We start from the raw sequence: 15,723 nt of genomic DNA, 5'->3' as shown, positions 1-15,723 counted from the left end.
GGTTAGTGTTACAAGACCAGATCAGTCAATCATCCAGACTGTTGCCCCTGCAACTACTGAAAAGGCTGCTGCCCCTCTTCAGGAACCACACGTTTGTCTGGCCTCTCAACAGATACCCCTCCGTTGTGGTTGCACCTACGGCACGGCTATCTGTATCGCTAAGGCACGCAAGCCTCCCCACCAACGGCAAGGTCCGTGGTTCTTGGGGGGGCTTTAAAGCGTGCAAGCTAGAAAACAAATAACATCTCTCGGCGAAGTGGGTCTATGTCATGTCTTTTTGTCAAGATCTTTGTAACAACCGTCTGTTTTATACCACATGCTGGATACCGGTAAAGTTTCCCTATCACAGTGTAAAAGCATACAAGTTGTGTTGGCCATCAAAATGAAAGCATACAGACGGACTCTAAGAGAAAATATCAAACTCTGAGGTGGTTACGTTATTTAATGTTGGAAGTACAAGATGTTGTTTTCAATTCAAATAATATAAGTCTGTGGTCCAAACTGCGAGAAGTATATCTCTGCGTATCGTTTTCCTCGCCTACGTCGCAGTTCGTGGCACGACTAACACAGCATTAATGGCCGTTATGGATAAATTTCGCATCTCCATTGCGTCATTTTCTTCACATACCTCTATGATCCAAGAGCGTCTAATTATCAGCATTTGGACACAAAAGACAGGTAAAGTGACAGAGAGCAGTCCTTGATCACCATCCTGAATCTCAATGTCTTGTTAACCACAAATCTGACCACAGTGCCACAGGGAGTGTGTGTATGCGACACTGTTAGTGGCGGCCCATCAATCTGCAGAGTATGTTAACCCTTTCACTGACGATATTTATCTAAAGTAACAATTTTCCCCCATAGCTATACGCAAGCACTAGGAGTCCTAAGGCAGTGTATTCCTCAGTCGTCCATTCGTGACGAACTGTTGCCGGCGTCTACCTCTGTAGTGCACTATTTTGTCACGAGGTGGCAGACGTATTGCTAATTGCTAGAGAACTCTGAGCTGACAGAGAGTGGCGAATGAGAAAAGGTTTTATCACGCAGGTTGGCCGGTTCTATTTCATGAAAAATATTTGGGTATCTTTATCTAAATTTACATAAAATAAAAGGCAATTTAGCAATGGAAAGAGTTAGTTGCTCATGAGTTATTTCGTAGATTTTTATCACAAAAACCACCTTTTTTAATATAAATCCTTCATATCTTTAAACAAGACTTATTGATAAAAGAACAGAAAACACTAAAATAACTTTTCCTTACAATTTGAAAACAGTACTAGATGACGGATTTATGCTCGGAGGCCTTCTTTGTATTGTTGTCTGTAGATTCCGGGCTTCATCTAAGTTTTCTTTTCTCTAATACTGATCCACAATATATCTACTACTACATAGACACCGAGATTATTAGAGACACGGCAACAGTTTGGATTGGATAATGATGAGGAAGACATTCTGCTTTTTAAACGAATCATTCCAGCATTAGGAAAACATCTGGGTAGTTGGGTGGAGTCTGAAGGGCAATCATCCGGATTGCGATCCCGTTGTCTTGAGCGCTGTACGTCATTGTTACAACACAGATGCGGACTTGGCGTTTCTCCCCCATGTGACGTAATGGGCGAGTTGTGGCGCCCTGGATATATTGTATGTTCGGAGTTGGGGCGGCCGCACAGGACGCTCGCCAAAGCCGCGGCCCGGCAGCAACCACGTGGTCCCAAACGTTAGCTAAGCAACAGCGTGATGCCGCACAACGGCCGGTCCAACCGCGTGGCTGGGAATTCCATAGTGACGCTGTGTTGATGAAAGAGACACGCCGGGAGTGCCAAAGATGGCGGACTTTGTTAAGCCCTAATGGCATACATTTCACCGTTCGTATAGAAATTAATAGCAGCCAGATGAATAACGATACCTCAAAAAGAAACATGTACATTACCATTATTTGCACGACGATTCTGATGGTGTAATCAGATATTCAATATCTTTATTAGTTTAAAGTTTAGTATCTGACTGTAAATTATACGAGTAACACCCAGCAACGAATTTCCAAGATATAAACGCGTCATCCGATTTTGTTGGTCGCCGTGTCTTTAGAAAGCTATTAGTGTAAACCTAAATTGGTATGAATTACAGGCATGTAACTTGAATAGTACATGAGTTACTGGAGGACAAAGTGCCCGATTACTATCGATTGCGTCTGAACATAAGTACTCCACAGTTACACGAAAAAACGGTAGCAGCATGCTTGTAAATATATTTATTCGTCTATGTCTTTGTTTATATCCGATATATACTATTGATGACGAAATCGGTTAAATATTTACTGTGTGTTAGGAAGCACAGAGTCATTAGGCTCCTCGCCTACCTTTTGCTTTTCAATTGTTTATGTATTTAATAATGTGTTGTAGAACGTGTTTATGGTCCAGCCGTAGGAATATTTATTTAATTTTAAGTTATTTAAATGTACCTCCAGTACTTCGTGTATGTTTCATTATGTTTGTGAGTGTATATTGGGTTGAAGACAGGGCGGGAGCGCTCTAGCCAATCACAGCGATCGTTGCAAAAAGGACACGTGGAGAGACTGTATGGAAGTGGGGAGGCGCATCGTTTCCGGGGAGGACACGTGGCAGTTCGGAACAGTGCGGCGCGAGGGAGTACGGCACATGACACGGGGCGGGGGGGGGGGGGGGGGGCGGGAGGAGTGCTGGATGCGACGGCGCGAGGGACGCACGGTCGCGAGAGAGACTTGGCGAGTGTGGAGCGGTTTGCGCGTGGTCGCGGCAGATAGAAATACTTCGGAGTGCCGACTTGTGCACTTCTACAGTGAAGTAGTGTGCGTGGAGAAGTGAATATCTCGCAATCTATGTTGTTGTTCTTAACTAATTAAATGCAGTAGGAATCTATTGTTTCCCTGTTAATTAACTTATATTCTATTTAATTGCTGGACCATCGACACCAATAAGTGTTTTGCAGAAATATACCGCATTCTCAAAAGTACTTCTACTATCGTACTCATCACAAAGTCGTTAAGACTCTACCTGCAGATTTTATTAAATTGCAATCTTTTATTTATAAATTTAGTTGCTACATTCATAATTCGCAATTGCCGAGTGACAGAAACCTTAGACCATTCGATTCAAGTGCGTATCCCTATAGCCGCCCCAAGTGGCCGAGCGGTTCTAGGAGCTACAGTCTGGAACCGCGCGACCGCTACGGTCGCAGGTTCGAATCCTGCCTCGGGCATCGATGTGTGTGATGTCCTTAGGTTAGTTAGGTTTAAGTAGTTCTAAGTTCTAGGGGACTGATGACCTAAGAAGTTAAGTCCCATAATGCTCAGAGCCATTTGAACAATTTTCGTATACCTATCGTATACTGTAGACTGAGCAGTATTTGGCCTGTAATGCGGCAACTACGTATCGCAGCCCCTAGACAACGAAACCAGCCAAAACTTTTAATATTGCAACTCTGAGTCGGTGGGAACGTAGTTGTGGGCCACACCATCACACCATGTCATTCCATATTGTTTGATAGTTCGCACCCAGAAGCGAAGGAAATGACCGCAAGCCACCTGCTGCAGGATTTTAACTTTATTGCGAATTTTCATATTAGAAGCCTTTGACTCTCTCCCTAGAATTTGCTCTATTGCATAAACGTAAATAAAGATCCGTATTTATGTGGTCCACCGGAGAAATTTCTCTAAGTCCACATGAATTTCTGGATGCCGTTATTACCCATGCTGTTTCTTGTGATGTTGTTGCAGGACGTTTGTCAACATAGCGCTGCTGACCACCTATTACAGCACCTGCTGCGTCTACCTCATCTTCGTCGCGTCGAGCATCAAGCAGGTCAGCAGACTGGGCAATGTGTCATCAAAACATTGCAGACGATGTTGCACTATCACCTGTCGCATCTTTATGTGTCATGTACATTCCCGTTATAACAATATCTGTTTTTGTGTAGAGGTATAGCTGGACAGTATGTTGAAAAATATTCGAATCTCGACTTTCATTACTGCCAGACAATGTTACTCTATCAGCATTCATAGATGTGCAACAGACACTGCCACTGACCCTGTATTATATAAGTTTTTTAATGTTTTTTCAAATATTCTTTATTCCAGTCTTTGATCACAGTATAAATTCCTTCGACGATGACCGGTTTCTGTCAGTAATGACCATCTTCAGATCTACAATATAAAAAATATACAACTAGTGGGCAATCTACCATTCAAAACAATACAGTATTTCCTATCACCCTTTTAACCTCGTTAGTCAAATGTCAAAATCTGTAAAATTCCTTCTTATCTCATCTAGTGCACAAATAAAGATACACTGAAGCGCCAAAGAAATTGGCATGCGTATTCAAATACAGAGATATGTAAACCAGCAACATAACATCATCGATATGGGCTTTCTGAGTGGAAGACCCACACGTGTACCCTTCATGACTGCACGACACAAAGCTTTACACCTCGCCTCGGCCCGTCAACACCGACATTGGACTGTTGTTGAGAGTAAACAAGTTGCCTTGTCTGACGAATCTCATTTCCAGTCGTGTAGAGTGGATGGACATGTATGCGTAAGGAGACTCCATGGACCCTGCAAGTCAGCAGCGAACCGTTGAAGCTGGTGGAGGCTCTGTAATGGTATGGGGTATGAGCACTTGGAGTGATATATGACCCCTGATACGTGTAGATATGGCTCTGACAGGTGACACGTATTAAGCATCCTTTCTGATCACCTGCATCCATGCAGATTCATCGTGCATTCCAAAGGACTTGGGCTATTCCAGTAGGACAATGCGACACTCCACGAGTCGAGAATGGCTGCAGGAGCACTCTTCTGAGTTTAAACACTTCCGATGGCCACCAAACTCCCGATACATTAACATTATTGAGCATATCTGGCATGTCTTGCGAGACACTGTTGAGAAAAGATATCCAGCCCCTCGTACACTTACGGGTTTATGGACAACGCTGCAGTTCCCTCCAGCACTACTTCAGACATTAGTGGAGTCCATGCCACGTCGTGTTGCAGTACTCCTGCGTTCTCGTGGAGGAGCTACACGATATTGGGCAGGTTTACCAGTTTCTTTGGCTCTTCAGTGTATAATACTTAACCTTTTTAACTTTCTCTGTCCTGTCGTCCTTGTTGTTGTTGTTGTGGTCTTCAGTCCTGAGACTGGTTTGATGCAGCTCTCCATGCTACTCTATCCCGTGCAAGCTTTTTCATCTCCCAGTACCTACTGCAACCTACATCCTTCTGAATCTGCTTTGTGTATTCATCTCTTGGTCTCCCTCTACGATTTTTACCCTCCACGCTGCCCTCCAATACTAAATTGGTGATCCCTTGATGCCTCAGAACATGTCCTACCAACCGATCCCTTCTTCTGGTCAAGTTGTGCCACAAACTTCTCTTCTCCCCAATCCTATTCAATACTTCCTCATTAGTTATGTGATCTAACCATCTAATCTTCAGCATTCTTCTGTAGCACCACATTTCGAAAGCTTCTATTCTCTTCTTGTCCAAACTATTTATCGTCCATGTTTCACTTCCATACTTGGCTACACTCCATACGAATACTTTCAGAAATGACTTCCGGACACTTAAATCAATACTGGATGTTAACAAATTTCTCTTCTTCAGAAACACTTTCCTTGCCATTGCCAGCCTACATTTTATATCCTTTCTACTTCGACCATCATCAGTTATTTTGCTCCCCAAATAGCAAAACTCCTTTACTACTTTAAGTGCCTCATTTCCTAATCTAATTCCCTCAGCATCACCCGACTTAATTAGACTACATTCCATTATCCTTGTTTTGCTTTTGTTGATGTTCATCTTATATCCTCCTTTCAAGACACTGTCCATTCCATTCAACTGCTCTTCCAAGTCCTTTGCTGTCTCTGACAGAATTACAATGTCATCGGCGAACCTCAAAGTTTTTATTTCTTCTCCATGAATTTTAATACCTACCCCGAATTTTTCTTTTGTTTCCTTTACTGCTTGCTCAATATACAGATTGAACAACATCGGGGAGAGGCTACAACACTGTCTTACTCCCTTCCCAACCACTGCTTCCCTTTCATGTCCCTCGACTCTTATAACTGCCATCTGGTTTCTGTACAAATTGTAAATAGCCTTACGCTCCCTGTATTTTACCCCTGCCACCTTTAGAACTTGAAAGAGAGTATTCCAGTCAACATTGTCAAAAGCTTTCTCTAAGTCTACAAATGCTAGAAACGTAGATTTGCCTTTCCTTAATCTTTCTTCTAAGATAAGTCGTAAGGTCAGTATTGCCTCACGTGTTCCAGTGTTTCTACGGAATCCAAACTGGTCTTCCCCGAGGTTGGCTTCTACTAGTTTTTCCATTCGTCTGTAAAGAATTCGTGTTAGTATTTTGCAGCTGTGACTTATTAAGCTGATAGTTCGGTAATTTTCACATCTGTCAACACCTGCTTTCTTTGGGATTGGAATTATTATATTCTTCTTGAAGTCTGAGGGTATTTCGCCTGTTTCATACATCTTGCTCACCAGGTGGTAGAGTTTTGTCAGGAATGGCTCTCCCACAGCCGTCAGTAGTTCCAATGGAATATTGTCTACTCCGGGGGCCTTGTTTCGACTCAGGTCTTTCAGTGCTCTGTCAAACTCTTCACGCAGTATCATATCTCCCATTTCATCTTCATCTACATCCTCTTCCATTTCCATAATATTGTCCTCAAGTATATCGCCCTTGTATAGACCCTCTATATACTCCTTCCACCTTTCTGCTTTCCCTTCTTTGCTTAGAACTGGGTTTCCATCTGAGCTCTTGATATTCATACAAGTCGTTCTCTTATCTCCAAAGGTCTCTTTAATTTTCCTGTAGGCGGTATCTATCTTACCCCTAGTGAGATAGGCCTCTACATCCTTACATTTGTCCTCTAGCCATCCCTGCTTAGCCATTTTGCACTTCCTGTCGATCTCATTTTTGAGACGTTTGTATTCCTTTTTGCCTGTTTCACTTACTGCATTTTTATATTTTCTCCTTTCATCAATTAAATTCAATATTTCTTCTGTTACCCAAGGATTTCTACTAGCCCTCGTCTTTTTACCTACTTGATCCTCTGCTGCCTTCACTACTTCATCCCTCAAAGCTACCCATTCTTCTTCTACTGTATTTATTTCCCCCATTCCTGTCAATTGCTCCCTTATGCTCTCCCTGAATCTCTGTACAACCTCTGGTTCTTTTAGTTTATCCAGGTCCCATCTCCTTAAATTCCCACCTTTTTGCAGTTTCTTCAGTTTTAATCTACAGGTCTGTCGTCCTTAGATTTGTATAATATTACGCTGAGAATTTGCGCGTTAGGTTCCTTCGTATGCAACTAAATATTGATTGTTTTCAAGCAGTTCCTCTGCTTTTACTCTTCAGCGTTTTGATCCGCATAACACAGACAATATGAACACACATTTTCTTAATGTTCTGTTTCTAATGTTGTTGGCGACTATTGAATGTTATTGCCAACTGTCGGATTTGGTATATTTTTGGTCTTTGTGTGTGTGTGTGTGTGTGTGTGTGTGTGTGTGTGTGTGTGTGTGTGTGTGTGTGTCTACACGTACGCTTAAAAGTTTTATTTTTACATTTTTTATTAGTTTTTGTTATTCAGTTGCGTATAGAAGGATCTAATGTGAAAATAGTAAAACGTAATAACTGTTAACGTGTACTCGAGAATTAAGTCGCCAAGGTCCCTACGTGAGGTGAAGAACATTCATAAATTCCACTCTAAGAAACAATTCTTGAAATATTTTAAGTATTTCTAAATCTTAAACATGGCCGCGAAACAGCAACTGTGTGAATCTGAATAGGTTGAAAATCAGCCAACCAGTTGCAAATAAGGGTTTATTAGCTCTTGACGTAGGTTTAGATATTTGTAAAAATATCTCCTTCACAAGTAGTGGGCCTTGTTGCATCATATGATTGTACATTACATTAAACGGAGCGGAGCAGCTCGTGTCATGTATAAAATTGAAAAACAAAAATTGTCGCAAGCCATGACAGTAGCCAGATTACATACGAGAATAACTGTTCAATAGTCAATTCCCGCAGGCAGAGGCTCTTGTCAACATAAAATTGTAATATGCGTCACAGGATAAAATATTTGCATAAGTTACGGGTACATCATGCCAGAGACTAAGACCAACTAATGCAGTTAGTCTCTGGAATGACGTGCACGTCACTCTGAAACAGACATGCCTAGGGGGATTGATGTTTCTTTCTGAATATCCGATTTCGCCTATCAGTGCCACGTAATTACGATTACATTCACCTTTGCGATTCAAACTTGATTATATTTTGAAATTTCATGATGTGCATCGCTTTTAATTTCTCACTGTTTACGGCTAGTTGACGAGTTCGTTTTACACTTATGATTGCAGTATACTATGATAATTATTAGGTAACTGATTCTCACATGTGATAACTTCATTTGCTAAGAGTAAGAAATTGAAGCCGTCATTATTCAGAAGTGATCGTCAAACTGCTATTCAATTTGTATCAGGTCCGTCCAAAACTACTTCCGTATCTATGGTAAATGCTTTGTGCTTCATAATGGATTCACTTCAGGTTCTCAATGAGCATTCAGTCTATGCACAAACTGCCTAGATATATCTTATCAACGTTGTATCTTTATAATAAAGCTGTCCAGTACTGAGTCACAAAGCTGTTGCATACATAGCAAAGCTGCGACGCCCGATGACTGTGCCGAAAAGCAGGGCGGCATGCAGAGTTTGATACAATTTCGTATTCGACTGTCGAAGAAAAGTCGATCGGGACACATAGCAACTAACTCTCTGACACTAAGTTAAATGTATATAAAGTGAATTCAATTTTTTTCTTATGCTTAAGGACATAACTGTAATAACAGCACAGTATTTCTGAAAGCTTACTGATTCCATTGTAGCAACACAATCCCTCCGAAATTGTATTTTGGGATTCCTGTAAGAAAAATTTCAAATGTTGAAATCAGTTGAATTCACCATTCCACATTTTGCTACCATCTATTGAAGATCTATAACAATTAAAGACCTGTAACAACTACGACGGCTTCTGACATCAAATGTAACATTTGTGTTACTAAATGTGACAGTTCTGTCACTCAATGTAACTGTGTTTTCTCTTTTGATGCTGTCAATTGTCAGGATGAGCATTCTAAAGCATTCTGTCAGGGTGAAAATATTAAATAAATTAACTTTTCTCTCTTAACAACACGTGGGCAGGGTGGGTTCTTCCTTGGCTCGGGTATGAGGTAGAATGAAACATCATTCTTACATAAGTTAACTTTTATTGAAAGTTTCGTACAACTGTATCTTACTGGGACGTTCTGGTTCGGAGAGCGGCAGCCGTGTCGTTTGCGTAGCCTTCTGCTGCGACAGCGGCGGCGGCGGCGGCGGCGGCGGCGTCTGATTACGCGTAGCGGTGTGTATCTCGTGTCGCCGTCTCGCCCAGCTGACCGGAGACGCGCAGCGCGAGGTGGCCCGTTTAATTATTGCGAGCGACGTCGTGCATCGGATGGTGATACCTTGGATGTGGCGTCCCAGTGTTTCTCTTCTCTAAGCGGCCGCGTGTGTTGTGCGTCGACCAGCGGAGCGGCGCGGCGGTGGAAGGCCAGTGTCCCGAACTCGAACCACGGACTCCCGCTTGCCAGTCTTCGGCTGTCAGGTCTTCATCCCAGCTCACAGGTAACTACTGATGTGAGGCCGTCTCCTTCCCGTCCTCACGAGTCACCCGGGTATGTAAAAACCAGACTTCCAATACCTTTTAACTTCTGTTTTCTGGCGCCGCGGCTGCTACTTGCTATTCCATTACAGCGGCGGACTTGGTGCGTCTGTGCATGATGCAGTCTCTTCTTGCACGACGGTCTTCAGCACCGAAACTGACTGAAAACTACTGCTACTCTTCTTTTCTTCCTTCGTCTCTCGTCTTCGTCTCCGTCTGTCTTCATCTGTCTTCAATTGTCTTCCTCTGTCGGGCCCACCGCGTCTCGCGTATTTATTCACTTCAGTTCACTGGGGGTGAATGACTTCACGGCCATTGCCTCTTCTGTCACGTTGAAAAGCTTCTCGAAGAATCTTCTTGACCTCGGTCATTGGCTCTTGGAATGTAGGCGAGGGCCTCTGATCGCATGTGACGACTGAGAAACACGTGAGCCGGTCATTGCTTCTTCCGTCACGTTGAAAGGCTTCTCGAAGAATCTTCTTAACGTCGGTCATTGGCTCTTGGAATGTAGGCGAGGGCCTTTGCTCATGCGACAACTTAGAAACACGTGAGCCGGTCGGGCGATGCCCTGACGGCTGAATCGACAGCGCCCGCTTATGTGGAACTCGCTGACGGTCATTGTTTCTTCTGTTCTGCCAGTATGTAACTCTCTAAACTAAACCAAGTTTTCCATTTATATTCTAATTTCTTAGTTCACTTTGATTTCACTAATTTATTTACTTAATTAACACTCAACAGACCATAATAAGATAACAGGTTTCATGGGGGATCAATTCATTTGGCTAATTCCAAAATCGTCTCAAGTATCAACAAAGAGAACTGTTGTGAAATATTAAAATTCATTCAAAAGAGTATTTTCGAAAGTAACATAATTTTATCAGCAGATGTTAGAGGCCAAAGATAATGTTTTACACGCACAACAGTAACTGAAACGCATCAGCTGAATTAATATTAAATATTCCCTACCTTTGGAATTACACTGACGGGAAAAAATCATAATACCGAAGAATAATGAATGTAGAGTAATGAAATTTCGGAAATACATTTGTCTAGATAACATATTTAAGTGAATAACATTATAAGACCACAGATTCATATCAGCGGAGATAAACTATTGCAAATATGAAATGCTGGTACATTAATCACGGTCTAACCGCCAGAAGTTGAATGCAAGCATGCGAACGTACATGAATTGTGTTGTACAGCTGCCGGATAAAGTTCCATGCCTGTTGCACTTGGTCGATCAGTACAGGGACGGTTAATGTTGTTTGTGGATGACGCTGGAGTTGTCGTCCAATGATGTCCCAAATGTGCTCGATTGGAAATAAGTCCGGTGATCGAATAGGCCAAGGCAACATACCGACACTCTGTATGCCGTTTTGGGTTCCAACAGTGGTTTGTGGACGAGTGTTATCGTGTTGGAAAGCATCCCTGGAGTGCTGTTCACGAATGGCAGCACAATGGTGCGTGGAATAAGCAAGAGATTGTTCCTTCTCACACGCGAATTCGCAAACCGGACCATAGCTCCAGGTGCAGGTCCATTGTATGTAGCAAGCGTACAGGCTGTTCGCAGGCCCTAACTGGCCTCGTCTTAACCAGCACACTCCCACCAGTGTCACTGAGGAAGAACCGGCTTTCATCAGAAAACTTCCACCTTTTCCTTCAATGAGTTCTCCCTTGGCACCACGGAAGTCACAGTTGGCGGTGGTTTGGGGTCGTTGAAACGCACGCCACAAGGGGTCTGACTCTGTGCTTTCCATGAAGTGACCGATTTGTAGCAGTTCAGTATGCCACTGTGGTGCCATCTGCTGCTGAAATTGCTCCTGCAGATGCAGTACGATGTGACGGAGGCATAAGGTGACCACGATGGTTGCCCGTCTCGGTAGTACCACGTGACCTTCCGGAGCCCGGTCTTCTTTCGACCATACATTCCCGTAATCACCGCTGTCAGCAATAATGTACAATGGTTTCATTCCTGCCACCTCTTTGTGCAGTAACGCAGAAGGAACATCCAGCTTACCGTAGGCCTATTACACGAGCTCGTTAAAGATCAGTGAGGTGTTGATAATGGCGTCTTTGTCGTCTTAAAGGCGTTCTTGAGTAACATCAACTCACCACGTCCAGTCTTAAAGGTAAGTAACGCTCACGATCGCCACAGCGTGTATTTAAAGCAAACCTGATTTGCATCCTCGTAGTGGCGCTACTATCGCGACTCTTACGCGACTGACGCGAAATTCGAATAGACGACACGTTTTAGATGTAGAAACATGCCTAGAAGTATTTCGCTCATTTTGCTCAACTCCTTATTCATGGTGCTAGTTTTTTTCCGTCAGTGTATTACAAACTCGCAAAGTCCAAGCCCAGTTTGGAATCAGGACGAAAATTTCTTGAAGATAAGGAACATTACACATCAATATACTTTTCTTTAATTTCGTGAATTTTCATTTATTTAGTTTTGCTAAGATGGAGGTCGAGGATAATGGAATGTAGTTGAATTAAGTCGGGTGATGCTGAGGCAATTAGATTAAGAAATGAGACAGAGTAGTAAAGGAGTTTTGCTATTTGGGTAGCAAAATAACTGATGATGGTCGAAGTAGAGAGGATATAAAATGTAGACTGGCAATGGCAAGGAAAGCGTTTCTGAAGAAGAGAAATTTGTTAACATCGAGTATAGATTTAAGTGTCAGGAAGTCGTTTCTGAAAGTACAGTATATGTATGGAGTGTAGCCATGTATGGAAGTGAGACATGGACTATAAATAGTGCAGACAAGAAGATAATTGAAGCTTTCGAAATGTGGTGCTACAGAATAACGCTGAAGATTAGATGGGTAGATCATATAACTAATGAGGAGGTATTGAATAGGGTTGGGGACAAGAGGAGTTTGTGGCACGACTTGACCAGAAGAAGGGATCGGTTGTTAGGACATGTTCGGAGGTTAGTACTGGAGGGCAGCGTGGAGGGTAAAAATTGTAGAGAGAGACCAAGAGATGAATACACTAAGCAGATACAGAAGGATGTAGGCTTCAGTAGGTATTGGGAGATTAAGAAGCTTGCACAGGATAGAGTAGCATGGGGAGCTGCATCAAACCAGTCCCTGGATGAAGACCACGACAACAACAACAACAAGTTGGAGGTAGTGGCACTAATATTGGACTCAAGTATGGTTACTACCACGTTAGCATATATTTAAATAAAGTTAATGTGTTAACAAAAAACTCTTTCTGAAGTGATAGGAATAAAAATAAAGTTACATTTCAGGCAGCTTAATTCTATCATATTTACAGGTTATTGTGATCTCACAACCCTTAAACAGGAGGAAGAGGTACGTCTTTAAACATATTTAAAAGAGACGCCAAGTATCATTTCAGAGTGAACTGATGTTTTGGTAGGTTGTCTAGACTAGGTTGTCTAGACTTACAATACTTCCAGTTTCTGCAGAGTGGACCGGCAACGCGAAATTGGCTAGTTTGCCTTTTTAACGAAATTCTCCCTACAGCGACATTACCCAAAAAATTTAAAAGAGCAGAAATTATCGCTATCCAAAATCCAGGGAGAGAAGGAGCAGCTTCAGAACACTTCGACCCAATATTACTTAGCTGTGCTTACAAGCCATTGGAAAGAATTATTCTAAACCGAATCCAAGATCAAATTAATGCTATGATATCGCCTGAACAAGGTGGATTCAGACCTTATAGAAGCTGCTGTGAACAAGTGCTCTCCTTGACTTCTCACATAGAACCTGGATACTCGTATTTCTACGTGCCATTTCCTCGTGAATACCGATAAATCAAAACATTTCTTCCTACCTCAACATTTATTTCTTAAAGAACTTACGAAAGATTCTCACAGAAAGAACCGGCATCGGACATATTTATGCACTGTTGCCAACTTACATGTGGTTAACTTTCGCAGAAATTATTATTGTTGTTATCGTATGCAAAAATTACAGTAATACACATTTAGCAAAACAAAGAAATATATATAAAAATGAGCATGTGAAATTATATACAGTACACAGACTACACTCCGATGTTGATGGACTCGATCCAGCGGAGTGCCTCGTCGGATGCTTGATGGAGCTTCTCAATGCCACCACGGAAGCGTCTGATTGGATATTCATTCACAATGTGGCTCATTGTTTGGGTGTCACCACAGTCACACACACTGTCGCTTGAAAAGCCCCACTTGTGCATGTTGTATTGGCACCTACCCTCTTCAGTCCGATATCTGTTTAACTGCACCCACACCTCCCTTGGTTGGTGGAAGACTGGAACTGGAACTGTTGGATTGTCTACAACTTCGTGGTTTCTTGTAGCTTGCCACCCACATTTCCACTTTGCTTCCTGATCGAATCCTGTGGATAGCATTTGGACTTCCATTTCATATGCCGGTCTTCTAGATTTGAGGCGTTTCCTAAGCAGTGATAGCAAATTGTCATTAAGATCGAGTTGTTTTCAGAAACTTGCTGACAGGGGTTGTAAAGACCAGTCTTTCGACGGAGGTCTGGTGGACTGATGTTTGAAAACACTGGTAGCCAGCAAGTATGTGTAGACCGTACTGTACCACTAATTACTCTCATAACTGAATTCAGTTGGACGGCTACTTTCACAACGTGGGCGCTTCCGAGCGAAATTGGTGCACAGTATTCCGCTGCAGAGTATATCACTGCAAGGGATGCTACTCGGAGGACTGATGTGGTTGCTCCCCATGTACTGCCTGCCAGCTTTCTCACAAGGTTCACTCGTGTTTGTGTCTTCTTGGCCAAGTTGGAAGGGTATTTTTTGTATGTTAAAGTTCTGTTCAGAGTGACAACCAGGTATTTTGGGCTTTCGTTGTATCTGACTGTGCAAAGAGGGCCGAACTGTGGACTGATCTTTGCTGATGAAGGGCGACTAGAGAGGTGGAACAGGGTTACCTCGGTTTTAGAAACATTTGGTCTCAGTCTCCATGTCTCAAAATACTCATAAACTTTAGTAAGGCTGTTCGTTAGGAGTTCTTCACATTCAGAAAGGTCTTCACTCTGATATGAAATTGCCAGGTCATCTGCATATTGAAATTTTCGGCAGGTCAGCTGTATAGAGGTTGAATAACACTGGAGCAAGACCACAGTCCTGAGGTAATTCGTCATTGAGTACATGCCATCTGCTTTTCTCTTCTTCTTGATGTACTTTAAACCGCCTATTGCTTAACATGTTACTTAAGAGGTTGCCTGGAGTATTGCAAGGTATTGCTCTCAAAAATTTCAATAATAGGCCCTCGCACCACACTGTGTCATAAGCTGCTGACAGGTCAATGAACACTACTCCAGTTTTAAGTCACAGAGGCTGACGTTCTACAGAAGGTGGCATTAATTTCATTTGTATGTATAACTCTTTTCAAATTCAAGACAAAACAAAACAAAACTAGACAAAGATACTCCAACCTACACAATAGGCGAGTTTCCTGCAAACACTTTCGTTTGACATTCTTTCTGCAGGTAGCCACCACTGGACATTAGTTTTTTGCAGCTAACTTGAAACATCGAAAATACTAGGCACAGCATTGTTATACAGTGGCCTTTAGTCATTTACTTCATGTAAAAACGCGTCTTCATGATTTGAAGAACAAATGCGAATGATATTTGTCAGAAACCAATTTTCTCTTCTCGTCAGAATAATCCATTTCTCTGTCAGCTGCTTGTTTTCAATAGAAATCTAGCGTAAAATAATAAATTCACACATTCACTTAAAGTCAAACGCGGGGAAGTTCTTCCTGGGCTAACGCATAACATTTCTAAACCTAACTAACTTGAAATAAGAAATATTTGTTTTATATTCTTTCTGTGCATGCAGTTACACACTGCGCAGATGGCGTGCATGATTCCGAAAATGAATTCGGGAACTGCTTTTCACACAAGTTCGCACTCGTGCAGTCTCGCTTTCAAGCCACAGAATGTCTACACAAAACATGGCGGCTATCACTACAGCGTGATACCG

At 42.4% G+C, this 15,723-nt stretch overlaps 1 protein-coding gene across 1 annotated transcript in view; it reads left to right on the top strand.

Annotated features, from left to right (window-relative positions):
- LOC124789108 (proton-coupled amino acid transporter-like protein pathetic) overlaps positions 1–15,723 on the top strand; it is a 109,437-nt gene that overhangs the window by 55,285 nt on the left and 38,429 nt on the right. Inside the window, exon 5 of the mRNA XM_047256396.1 lies at positions 3,755–3,839. Within this exon, the coding sequence (XP_047112352.1) occupies positions 3,755–3,839 (85 nt within the window). The remainder of the gene's footprint in view (positions 1–3,754; positions 3,840–15,723) is intronic.

Source organism: Schistocerca piceifrons, chromosome 3 (genome assembly GCF_021461385.2).
Source record: "Schistocerca piceifrons isolate TAMUIC-IGC-003096 chromosome 3, iqSchPice1.1, whole genome shotgun sequence".
NCBI lineage: Eukaryota > Metazoa > Arthropoda > Insecta > Orthoptera > Acrididae > Schistocerca > Schistocerca piceifrons.
Note: the sequence above shows the minus strand (reverse complement) of the source record. Positions and strands in the feature narration are given on the sequence as shown.